This window comes from Myxocyprinus asiaticus, chromosome 17, assembly GCF_019703515.2.
Source record: "Myxocyprinus asiaticus isolate MX2 ecotype Aquarium Trade chromosome 17, UBuf_Myxa_2, whole genome shotgun sequence".
Lineage (NCBI taxonomy): Eukaryota > Metazoa > Chordata > Actinopteri > Cypriniformes > Catostomidae > Myxocyprinus > Myxocyprinus asiaticus.
This window is the reverse complement of record NC_059360.1, coordinates 1734126-1747547: the sequence shown is the minus strand read 5'-3', so window position 1 is coordinate 1747547 and position 13422 is coordinate 1734126. Positions and strand designations below refer to the sequence as shown.

At 38.4% G+C, this 13422-nt stretch overlaps 1 protein-coding gene across 3 annotated transcripts in view; it reads right to left on the bottom strand.

Moving 5' to 3' along the window:
* Positions 1-13422, bottom strand: part of ttll5 (tubulin tyrosine ligase-like family, member 5) — a 206760-nt gene that overhangs the window by 94284 nt on the left and 99054 nt on the right. For all 3 annotated transcript variants that reach the window (XM_051723166.1, XM_051723165.1, XM_051723168.1), the window contains 3 exons: positions 2557-2619; positions 2300-2332; positions 2053-2195 (listed from right to left, as the gene is read on the bottom strand). In XM_051723166.1, the coding sequence (XP_051579126.1) occupies positions 2053-2195; positions 2300-2332; positions 2557-2619 (239 nt within the window). The remainder of the gene's footprint in view (positions 1-2052; positions 2196-2299; positions 2333-2556; positions 2620-13422) is intronic.

The window sequence follows — 13422 nt, the reverse complement described above, 5'->3', positions numbered from 1 at the left end:
GAGCCCGTCCAGGAATTTCATCATATCCTGTCCCTCTTCGCCCTCTGGAATTCTGACGATACGGACTTTATTCCGTCGGCTATGGTTCTTCCAGACACACTCCAAATCCACCTTGGTCACTAGCAGATTAGCAGATAATTCCCTCTCCGATGACTTCAGATAATTGATCCATTTCTCGACAATCCCCACTGTTGTAACAACATCAGTAAATTTTGCCTGCATGGCGGTGATCGATCGACGTATCACAGCAAGATCCTCCAAGTCAGCAACGACCATCGTCGGAATTGCCGACATGTTCAACATCTCTCGCCGCATTTCCCGCATGTACCCGACTAAATCGACTCCCTGGCTCACTGCCTGCTCAGGGGCATCAGCCTGAGCACATAAGTGTCTTTTAATGTCTCCAGAGCCCGAGGATTTTGAATTCTTTGACATATTGTCCTCCTAGAACAGTTATGGAGCAGAGTGTATCGAATCTCACCGGTTTATATAATTAAAATTGATAAAACTAGCAAAGTGCACAGAGCTCGCTGTCCACACGTCCGATCCTGGCATGGCGTCATGTGACCTCCGAAAAAAAGTACTTTTTGATCAAATCTAGACAGGCCCCATTTCCTGCAACCATCACTCCAATACCTTATCCTTGAGTAATCATGCTAAATTGCTAATTTGGTACTAGAAAATCACTTGCCATTATATCAAACACAGATGAAAGCTATTTGGTTTGTTAAATGAAGCTTAACATTGTCTTTGTGTTTGTTTTTGAGTTGTCACAGTATGCAATAGACTGGCATGTCTTAAGGTCAATATTAGGTCAAAAATGGCAGAAGAGAAACAGCTTTCTCTAGAAACTCGTCAGTCAATCATTGTTTTGAGGAATGAAGGCTATACAATGCTTGAAATTGCCAGAACAACTTAATATTTCATACAAAGGTGTACACTACAGTCTTCAAAGACAAAGGACAACTGGCTCTAACAAGGACAGAAAGAGATGTGGAAGGCCAGATGTACAACTAAACAAGAGGATAAATACATCAGAGTCTCTAGTTTGAGAAACAGATGCCTCAAATGTCCTCAGCTGACAGCTTCATTGAATTCTTCCCGCTCAACACCAGTTTCATGTACAACAGTAAAGAGAAGACTCAGGGGTGCAGGACTTATGGGAAGAATTGCAAAGAAAAAGCCACTTTTGATACAGAAAATCAAAAAGAAAAGGTTAGAGTGGGCAAAGAAACACAGACATTGGACAACAGATAACTGGAAAAGAGTGTTATGGATCTTAACCCCATTGAGCTTTTGTGGGATCAGCTAGACTGTAAGGTGCGTGAGAAGTGTCCGACAAGACAGTCACATCTATGGCAAGTGCTACAGGAAGTGTGGGGTGAAATATCACCTGAGTATCTGGACAAACTGACAGCTAGAATAACAAGGATCTGCTAAGCTGTCATTGCTGCACATGGAGGATTTTTTGATGAGAACTCTTTGAAGTAGTTTACATTTTTTTCAAATTGTAATAGTAATTTTTCACATTATTAATGTCCTGACTATACATCGTGATCAGTTGAATGCCACTTTGTTGAATAAAAGTACCAATTTCTTTCCATAAGAGCAAAATCTGTACATTATTACAAACTTTTGGCCGCCAGTGTATATCTATACTTGTGACTTTAATGAAGAAGAGATCACATTTTATGAGCAATTAATGCAGAAAACCAGCTAATTCCAAAGGGTTCACATAATTTGTCTCATCACTGTATTTTAATATATAATAAACATATCTCATAAAAAGTCATAATCTGACAGGACTATTTTTCACATTTCAAAGACATACTTTTTTTACGTAAAAACTTGAGCGACCTCTGAAAAATGTCATACTATCCAAAAAGGAACGTCTGTGATTGTGTATATTTACCTTCACAACCTTTGAGCACAACTTTTTGACCTTTGTGAAAATACTGTTACAAAAGTTAATTTTCTCGTTGCGCATTGACCTTGTACTGTCTGGTGCACCTTTAAACCTTAATACCGTTATAGATATCATTAGAAACCCACCTGTGCATCTTCTTCCAGTGGGGGCTCGTCCGGGTTTTCTCTGCTTTCGTGCCTGCAGAGTAAGAAGCTTCCTCTCATATTGGACTACATGAGGTGTGTAGAAGACCCCCACCTCTACTAGTATATTATCACTCATCCTGTTCCTATGGAATAAGACATTTAGCAGATCAGGTTTTTCTTTGTTTGCTTGTTTATTTATTTATTTATTTATTTATTCAGCAGTTGAAATTACATATTACACACTGACCTTGACCGGGAGCTCACAGAGGTTTGGCCAGATCTGAGAAGCAAAGAGCACCAGATAATTTAAAGAAAATATAAGTCTGGGAAAGCACAATCTAGAGTAGACATCACATTTAAAGCCTTGTATACACAATCTTCTTAAACGGCTCCTCTGGGAAATATAGCAATTTTATGACATTCTCTCATTAAATTTAAAAACAAAAACTTAGCTCAAGTTTCTTTTAAATACATGATCTTTCCAACCACAAAGGAATGGCTTACCTTCCATAGAAAAGTTTATTAGCCAACATGGCATTCATAGATGTCTTGTATTCCAGATAACCACTGAGACAGAGATACAGAGAGAGAAAGAGAGAAAGAGAGAGAGACAGTCTCAACCAAACACAGGGTAAACATTCACTTCTGTTGGTTTCAGAGATGACTATAATATAAATTAGCAAGCTAAACAAGAACATTATTGTTGCACTTTTCAATTTTGTAACAGAGGACACAAAAACTGCAAAAAAAGACGAAAACAAATGGGCATTTGTTTTACTCCACCCATGAAGAAATTGCCTTTTTATGATGCAGCAATGATTGGTGGACTTAGTCAGCTTGTAAAATCTATCACTATTTATTATTCATTTATAAATAGTCATTTACCAATGAACATTTTAAAAGAAAAAGGACAAAAAATGTGGCTTTATGATGTTTTGTCAACTCTGTATGCCAACTGACTATCCGCAAGAGCATATCGGCCACGCTTGAGCAACATTACTACGCACTGCCATCCTGCAGTTAAAATTAGATTCTACAGTCCATCACTATCTGGCTAATGGGCCAACTGTAGTGTGAATTACAAAATGATGAGGTGCTGAACATTAAATACAGTGTGCTGTAAATGACTGCAACCATTTTCCAGACTGAGCTCAAACAAGCATTAAAAAAGACTTAGCAATTTTCCAATGCCATTTAACAATATTTTGAGGGTGAAGTAGTTATTTAAGACATAAATGTCAGTTTCAGTCAAGTTGTTCATTCTATAACATAAACAAAAAATAAAAACATTGAAGAAACTTAATAAAATTGAGGAAATGTTTTCCATGCTATTAAATTATATTGCTTCAACAAAAAATAATTTGTATGATCTAGTCTTTTTGTATGAACTTCAATTTATTTTGTCCACTAGATCATCATTTTAATTATGCTGAGGCAAAATAACACTCACCGCTTTTAGCTTTTGACCAGTCTTTTGTTATTGCAAATGCACAGGTTTGTGTACTCTAGTCTCAAATTAAGGATACAGCATCTTACATATGAGTTTTGAAACTAGCATTTTTACAGGCATATGGGGTACTTAATATCCAACCCACAAACCACACTGACTGTAACACTCCACAATCAAAGCAGATGCACTCTAAGCTAACATCTGATGACACATAATTCAAAGGAGCAAGAAACGCAACACCACCAGTGCAAATACTGCAATAAATAGTAAACATTAAAACATCAATAAACTATTTTTACACATGCCGCATTGCATGCTGGGAACCTGACAGCAAATGCACATCTAGTTTGGCCAAAGAAAATGATTATGTTGTCCCAACACAAATGTATTAAGTAAACTTCCATTGTACAAATGTAAGTAGATTGCATGCTATGAAATTAAGTTGTGGCAAAATGTTCACTAATTGTGTTGCAGTAGCTCATTTTACACTTGAAGTCAGAAGTTTACATATATTTAGGTTGAAGTCATTAAAACTCATTTTTTAACCACTTCACAGATTTCATATTAGCAAACTATAGTTTTGGAAAGTCGTTTAGGACATCTACTTTGTGCATGACACAAGTAATTTTTCCAACAATTGTTTACAGACAGATTGTTTCACTTTTAATTGACTATATCACAATTCCAGTGGGTCAGAAGATTACATACACTAAGTTAACTGTGCCTTTAAGCAGCTTGTAAAATTCCAGAAAATGATGTCAAGCTTTTAGACAATTAGCCAATTAGCTTCTGATAGGAGGTGTACTAAATTGGAGGTGTACCTGTGGATGTATTTTAAGGTCTACCTTCAAACTCAGTGTCTCTTTGCTAGACATCATGGGAAAATCAAAACAAATCAGACAAGACCTCAGAAAAACAATTGTGGACCTCCACAAGTCTGGTTCATTCTTGGGAGCAATTTCCAAATGCCTGAAGGTATCACGTTCATCTGTACAAACAATACTACGGAAGTATAAACACCATGGAACCACACAGCCATCATACTGCTCAGGAAGGAGACGCATTCTGTCTCCTAGAGATGAACGTAGTTTGGAGCGAAAAGTGCAAATCAATCCCAGAACAACAGCAAAGGACCTTGTGAAGATGCTGGAGGAAACAGGTAGACAAGTATCTATATCCACAGTAAAATGAGTCCTATATCAACATAACCTGAAAGGCTGCTCAGCAAGGAAGAAGCCACTGCTCCAAAACCATCATAAAAAAGCCAGACTACAGTTTGCAAGTGCACATGGGGACAAAGATCTTACTTTTTGGAGAAATGTCCTCTGATCTTATGAAACAAAAATTTAACCGTTTGGCCATAATGACCATCGTTATGTTTGGAGGAAAAAGGGTGAGGCTTGCAAGTCAAAGAACACCATCCCAACCATGAAGCATGGGGGTGGCAGCATCAATTAATTAATTTAATTAATTATATTTATTTATCACACATTATACGTTTGCACATATACAGTGAAATTCTTTTTTTCACATCATGTTGTGGGGGTGCTTTGCTGCAGGAGGGACTGGTGCACTTCACAAAACAGATGGCATCATGAGGAAGGAAAATTATGTGGATATACTGAAGCAACATCTCAAGTCGCAAATGGGTCTTCCAAATGGACAATGACCCCAAGCATACCTCCAAAGTTGTGGCAAAATGGCTTAAGGACAACAAAGTCAAGGTATTGGAGTGGCCATGACAAAGCCCTGACCTCAATCTGATAGAAATTTGTGGGCAGAATTGAAAAAGCGTGTGCGAGCAAGGAGGCCTACAAACCTGACTCAGTTACACCAGTTCTGTCTGGAGGAATGGGACAAAATTCCAGCAACTTATTGTGAGAAGCTTGTGGAAGGATACCCAAAATGTTTGACCCAAGTTTAACAATTTAAAGGCAATGCTACCAAATACTAACAAAGTGTATGTAAACTTCTGACCACTGAGAATGTGATGAAAGAAATAAAAGCTGAAATAAATAATTCTCTCTACTATTACTCTGACATTTCATATTCTTAATATAAATTAGTGATCCTAACTGACCTAAGACAGGGAATGTTTTCAACGATTAAATGTCAGGAATTGTGAAAAACTGAGTTTAAATGTATTTGGCTAAGGTGTATGTAAACTTCTGATTTCAACTGTAATTAAGTAAATTGGACAAGCAGCAAAAAACATTTTTTTGGTTTTGTTTTTTGAGTGCAATTAATGGGGTAGTGCCTTCTCTTGAATGACTATTAGACATCTTTAGGACAGCAGCTAAGAGTGTTAGAAAGAAGCTTTACACTAACTAGAGTTATGTTTGTTTACAATCACTAACAACGGTTACTTTCTACAACTCATTACACTAAGTAGTAAGAAGTCATTTAGCAGTGCAGTAGTCGATGAGAAAGGTGTCCAAGATGATGAAAGGAAAATTCTAGACACATGTGCCAAGTTCTTAGAAATATCCTAGAAATCTTCTCTTATAATCTTTGTATTGATGTTGGTTTCAAGTTTGGAAACTTACCCTAACCTTAGTCTCATTAGACTTTCGCAAAAGGAGTGACAATGTAGACTAGGGCTGCAGCGGTATACCGGTTTCACGGTATACCACGATATGAAAATTGACGGTTTTCATACCATGTACATTTGCTTATCTACAGTATTGAGAAAAAAAAATGCAACTGGACAGAGAATCTCACCTGCACGTGCGCATCTCCTTTCCTCCTCGACTGCCTGCAGACTCATCAACTTGCGCCACACACACATGCAGCGGAGAAAATGTCAGAGAAAAGTGAGGCGAGGGAGTCTGACATAAGTGAGTGTGTGTGTGAGTTAAAGCAGTGATTCTCAACTGGTGGGTCGCAGGTCTATTTGGACTGGGTCGCGGACAGCAGGGAAAGAACATGCCATGGTTCTCCCATTGAAGATATTTCGGCGGCCGCCCAAGTGATAGCCTATTTAGGACTGCCGAGGCAGATTTAATGATAATCTCGCAGCTAAAGGCTTCTCATCTGCACTTTTGCACAAGTGTAACGGAACCAGCTCGCGATCATGATCTACTCTTCTCTCTGGCACGCGTGTGCAACAACCGGGCTTCTTTCGATATTGCGGAGCACAGACCTCAAAACTGATGTGACCAATTTCAATTCTAGTGAGACTTTTCTAGTTTAAAGCGTTACGGAGGAAGTCAAGTTGAACCTCTCAAACAGTAGGCAGCCCTGACATGCCAAACAGCAATGAGGAGGAAAAGAGCAACACTGTGCTCTGAGCCATAAAATAAAATAAAATAATTGTTTAATGATTTTACATTTTATATCAACAGTGGCAGTTTTAGTTGAAGTTTCAAGATGTGTTTCAGCTAGTATTTATTTTTTCATAAATACTATAATTTGTTATCATTATTACTATTATTTAAGACTAGCTACACTGACCTAACCATGGTTATGAGGAGCCTTTCCTGCTGTGTAATATGTATGTCCTGTTTGAATTATGTTTGAAATTAGGAAACAAACAGGATAATAATGGGCTCATATAAGTAAATATGCTCTTCAATTTGTAAAAGGGGGAGAGAAAAATTCCTGTCGCTTTTTTTATTGACGTCAACAACAAAAATAATGTCACTTGATGCATATCCTTGTACTTGAAAACCATGAACAAACTATGCAACATAAAAGGAAATGTGACCCAGGATACATTTTTAAATACAGGTTACGTTTTTACTATGGTGTGTTGCCATTTGATTTCCAATGTAAAATCTGTCCAGAAGCAAAACCAGTTGAGAACCACTGAGTTAAAGGTACAGACAGCAGCAGTCTGGCTGCACTGTCGCGCACCTACAGTAAATGTTAATTATTAATAACCATAGGACATTACTTTAAAGCTCACACAGCTGCTGTTATTTTTCATTTAGTAGTTCATTTAACATGCTATGCTAACATGTAAACTAACATGCTTTAGTTATATAACATGTTATAGTTACATGCTTTTTTTTTATCATGTTTATAATTTGGTTTATTATTATTATTCTGTTAGCTTTCTTATTTATTCCATTTATATTCAAAAGGGAGACTTCTTTTTACTCATACTTCCATTAAAAAAATTTTTTTTCAAGTTTCAATTATAATAAAGCGTTTGTTCAACCAAAAAAAAAACAACAAAAAAACTTCTGTTTTCTCTTCTTTAAGGGTCATTGTAACTGATAATAATAATTGTGTAATACCGTATACCGTGAAACCGTGATATTTTCCGAGACTGTTATTATACCGTGAAAATCTCATACCGTTGCAACCCTAATGTAGATATAACCATTGCCAATCCACAGGAGAAAACCCCACTACTTACCTGGACCAAACCCTTCTGTGAACACCCTGACCTTCACCATGACCAAATCAATGTGAGGAAATCAACCTTTATTATAAGTAGCATTAAAGGAAATAGTAAGATTGGAGTTAGGAAAAAGAATGGGCAGAAGACTGCAAAAAAGGCACATTTGAACTCTGGTCGCTCACACAAAACAGCACATTCGCACCGTCTTAAATGTTCACGCAACTGCAGTGACACTAACAACACACTTTGTTATTTTCTGTGGTTTCAGACCTGGGTGCAAAAAGTCAGTACTTAAAGTTTTATTTCAAGAACTGGAGAACTGTTACAGCACCCTGACATTTTTACTTTATGCTCTACAAAATGATCAAAGTGAATTTTAATTAAGAAAATGAAAACATGCTCATCATAGAAGAAGTGTTTTCAAGTCATTCACTGTATGAGATGCATTTTGAATGAATTAACAGAGCTGACAGAATACACAAAACGAACTGGCACTGGACAGCACACATGATGAGACTAAAATAGTGAGAGAAATCAACAGGTTAACAAGACAGGGCAGGTGTGATCATTTTTATCTAATAATAAGCAAACAGTCGATTGGTGCCATGCGAGGTTCGGCCGTGTGAACGGCGAGCTCTGCACACTTTGCTAGTTTTAATACTTTTTGTGTCATAAACCATGAGATTCGATACACCCTGATTCTTAACTGTTCTAGGAATATGTCAAAGAATTCAACATCCTCAGGCTCTGGAGACATTAAAAGACACTTACATGCTCAAGCTGAAGACCCTGACCAGCAGGCCGAAGGCCCGGGAGTCCATTTGGATGGTGAAGTGAAGGAAATTTGGCGTCAATTGATGAATGTGTCGGCAATGCTGACGAAGGTCGTTGCTGTCTTGGAGGATCTTGCTGCAATATGTCGATCGATCACTGCCATGGAGATGAAATTCACTGAGATGGTTACAAGAGTGGCAGATGTCGAGGAATGGATCAATTATCTGGAGTCATCGGAGAGGGAATTAGCTGCTAACACGCTAGCGACCAAGGCAGACTTGAAGCGTGTCTGGGAAAAGTTGGAAGACCTTGAGAATCGCAACCGGTGAAACAACATCCGAATTGTTGGAATTTCTGAGGATGAAGAAGGCCGAGATATGGTGAAATTGCTAGATGGGCTCTTCCTGAGTCTGCTCAACATAACAGGCCATAAGCTGGAAATCAAGCAAGCTCACAGAGTTCCGGCTTGGAGATCTGCAGAGGGAGACAGGCCCCGATCAATTCTGGCCAAATTTATTCTTCCAATAAAGATCTTGTGTTACGAGAGGCGAGAAGTAAAAGAAGGCTTTCTTGGAAGAACCACAGCATTTTTTTCCCCAGACTTTGCGAATTCAACAAGAGAGAAACGTGATCAATTCAAGGAATGCAAGAAACTCTTACATCAACGGAAGGTCGCTTTTGCACTGATGTTCCCGGCCAAACTGAGAATAGATACTAAGGATGGCCGCAAAATATTCACATGCCCACAGCAAGTGATGTCCTTCATAAAGTCAATGGAATGAGTAAGTCATTTTGTGATACTCTCGATGCAGCCAAGTGGACTGGCTCACTGAACATTCACTTGACCGTCCGAGGAGTGGACTGAGTGCCTTTTTTGTGTCTTTTTGTGCTGGTTCCACCTAGCGGATGGAGTTTGATTTGTGGAATAACACTCCTTTGGGACAGTCTGTGGATGAATCTGCACATGCTTTGTGCTTATGCCTCCTATTGGTTGGAGTTTGTTTTGTGGAATATTTCTTGCAAGACATTGGAGTGATTAGGGCATTTGTTGCACTCATGTAACAGCCGAATGGGTCGGCTCACTGAACATTAATTTGACTGCCCGAGGAAACTGAACATTTTTTTATTTATTTTTTTGTGATGGTTCCGCTAGTGGCAAGAGCTTGTTTTGTGGAGGAACACACCTTCGGAACAGTAATGTGGATGAATCTACACGTTCTTTGTGTTTATTCTGCCTATTGGCTGGAGTTTGTTTTATAGATTATTTTCTGTTGTGTAATTCTGTCTCACAAATTTGTATAGAAGCACCGGACTTGAGCAATCCGACAGCAAAGTTGTCGTGGGGGCTCTCGTAGGCATACATGGACTGTTTGAGTTGAGAGGGATGGACGCCAGTTGGTGATGTCGTGCGCATGCGCAAGTTTTTCTTTTTCTTTTTTCTGGGGGATGTTCAGGGTTTGATTGTTGCACCAATGTTGGAATGTGGTCTTTATAATTTTATTTTTGACACACAAGCTATTTTTTCTAATATGTCAAAATGTAAAATGTTAATATGAGCGGATTATCTCTCTCCACGTGGAATGTGAATGGGTTGGGGCACCCCATAAAAATAAGGAAGGTTATTTCTTGTCTTAAACGTAAGAAATATGATATAGTGTTTCTTCAAGAAATTGATCTTTCCCAAACATTTGGGAAGATATGGGGTGGACATGTTTTCTTTAGTGCTGGCTCAAGTAAGAGCAGGGGAGTCATTACATTGATAAATAATCATCTACAATTCAAATGTCTCAAACAGATTAAAGATAAATTAGGAAGAGTCATTATTGTTTTAGCAGAAATTCAGGGGCAAAGTCTTATTTTGGCTAATATTTACACACCTAACGCTGATGATCAGGGCTTTTTTATAGATCTTGAAGGGATGTTGCAAGCCGCTGGCACCCCTCATGATATAATATTGGGAGGAGACTTGGGAGGAGAATATATTGATGGACTCAGTCCTTGATCACAGTGAAGCAAAAGTGTGTAAATCCCCTAGAGCAACATTGATGCTTCACAGGATGTGTAAAAATCTTGGTCTTACAGATATTTGGTGACTTTTGGACCCATCTGGTAGGGACTATACATTTTTTTCATCAGTCCATAAGATTTATTCTAGAACAGATTATATATATATAAGTCCCTCATTTTATCTGTTGTTGATTGCTCAATTGGAAACATTTAAGTCTCAGATCACGCCCTGGTGAGTTTAGAGGTGTTGCCACATACGGAGAAAAATAAATCATATAGTTGGCACTTTAATGTATCCCTTTTGCAAAATCCTGAATTTCAACAAATGTGAAAGGCCGAAATCAATGTTTATATGGAGACCAATGGGTCCTCAGTATCCTATGTGGGCGTGGCTTGGGAGGCACTTAAGGCAGTTCTAAGGGGTCGGATCATACAGTATGCCTCATTCATAAAAAAAAAATAAAAAAAATCCAAAGCACGAACTCGTGGAGTTGGAAGGGAATAGTAAAAGTGCCGAGGCAGAGCTGAAGGGCCGAATGTCATCTGATGGTCTCAGAGAACTGACCTGATTGAAATACAGTTATAACCATATTTTGTCACAGAAGGTGGAGTTTTGGTTATTCAGGGCAAGACAGTCATACTTTGAGTCGGGGGACAAAGCAGGGAAGCTTTTGGCTAGATAAATAAAGCAGAAAGAATATTTTTCTACCATTCCCTCAGTGAAATCTGCTGGTGGTGAAATATTTACCTCTGCCATTGATATTAATAATGCTTTTAAAGAATTCTATAGTTCTATAGTAATCTCTATAGTTCCACATCTTCGTTTACTGATGAAGATATTAGAAACTTTGTGGAACCATTAGAACTCCCTAAACTGATGACGGAGCAAAAAAAATCTTGATTCTGAAAAAACTTGGAGGAGCTTGGCGAGGTAATTAAGGCTAGAAGTTTATACGGAATCATTAAAGAATGGAAAGCTTCCGCCAACCATGACACAAGCCCGGATCAGTCTGATTCTTAAAAAGGACAAAGATCCAAGCGAGTGTAAGAGTTACCTTCCAATTTCCCTGATCCAGCTAGACGTTAAAATATTGTCAAATATTATGGCTAACTGATTAAGCTATGACATCTCTTATACATACAGATCAGGTGGGGTTTATTCGGGGCTGTAGCTCTTTAGATAACATTAGGCGTTTCATCAATATCATGTGGTCAGTAGTGAATGATCAGACTCCGGTCGCTGCCATCTCACTTGAGGCTGAAAAGGTGTTTGATATGGTAGAATGGGATTATCTTTTTAAGGTTTTGGCAATATACGGGTTCGGGAATACTTTTATTGGTTGGATTAAGTTACTTTATAGACACACGGTAGTGGCGATACAAAAAAATGGATTAATTTCAGATTATTTTACTCTGGATAGGGGCACCCGGCAGGGTTGCCCTCTTTCCCCATTATTGTTCTGTCTTGCCCTGGAACCATTAGCAGCTGCCATAAGAAAGGAAGATGATTTTCCGGGGTGGTGACAGGAGGTATGGCGCATAAGCTTTTGCTTTACGCAGATGATATTTTATTATTTGTCTCCGACCCTACTAGATCTATGCCTTGCCTCCACAGAATTATTAATTCCTTTTCTAAATTCTCAGGATACAGGGTTAATTGGTCTAAATCTGAAGCTTTGGCTCTGACAGCTTACTGCCCGGTAACAGCTTTTCAGCTGGGCGCCTTTCAGTGGCCCAAACGGGGCATTAAGTATTTGGGTATTTTATTCCCAGAAAATTTTTGTGATTTAGTTAGTTAATTTTGACCCTTTAATAAAAGGTTTTTGAGTTATGTGGGCAGGTGGGCTTCATTACATTTATTTATGATTGGGAAGGTTAATGTTATTAAAATGAATTGTATTCCAAAATTCAACTATCTGTTACAGTCTCTCCCTGTAGATGTCCCCCTCTCTTATTTCAAGCAATTTGATAGTATAGTGAAGTCCTTCATCTGTAATGGTAAACATCCCAGATTACATTTCAGTTAGCTGCATAGGCCAATTGACAAAGGTGGTCTAGGCCTACCCAAGATTTTGTTTTATTATTATGCATTCCGTCTCAGACATTTGGCTCATTGGTCGCTTCCACCTGAGAGAGTCCCTCCCTTGTTTTGTATTGAACAGGAAGTTCTTGCCCCTATTTCGCCATTGCAAAGCCTCTCTCTCTCTTATGGAATTCACTCCCCCTGACTCTTCACAGCATCTCTTCTATATCTGAGTTTAAATCTCAACTTAAAACTTTTTTGTTTTCTCAGTGATATTTATCTTAATGTGTTATGCATTCACTCTCAATGACTGACCTATCTGAACTGTGTTTTTGTGACTGTTCTTTGTTTGTGTATTAATGTTTGTAAAGTGTCCTTGAGCTCTGGAAAGGCGCTATATAAATTAAACTTATTATTATTATTATTATTATTATTATTATCAAACTAACCGGAGAAGTTAAGTTACACCCCATTATCTCGCATTTGCACTCGGTATGGACAAAAGTGTCCAGAGTGTTTAATTCAAACATTTATTTAAATGTTGCCTCGAGCATATGGCTGAACCCAAATTTATGTATTAAAAAGTCCCCTTTCTGCTGATCAGGGTGAATTGTGAGGGGGGTTACTACACTCAGTGACCTATATGAGAGTGGAGTGTTGATCCTTTGAAAATTTGGTTCAACATTTTGGGATTCCCAGATCTCAGTTCTTTAGGTATTTACAGCTGTGCCACCTGCTCTGTACTATTTTTGGGAGTAGCATACACCC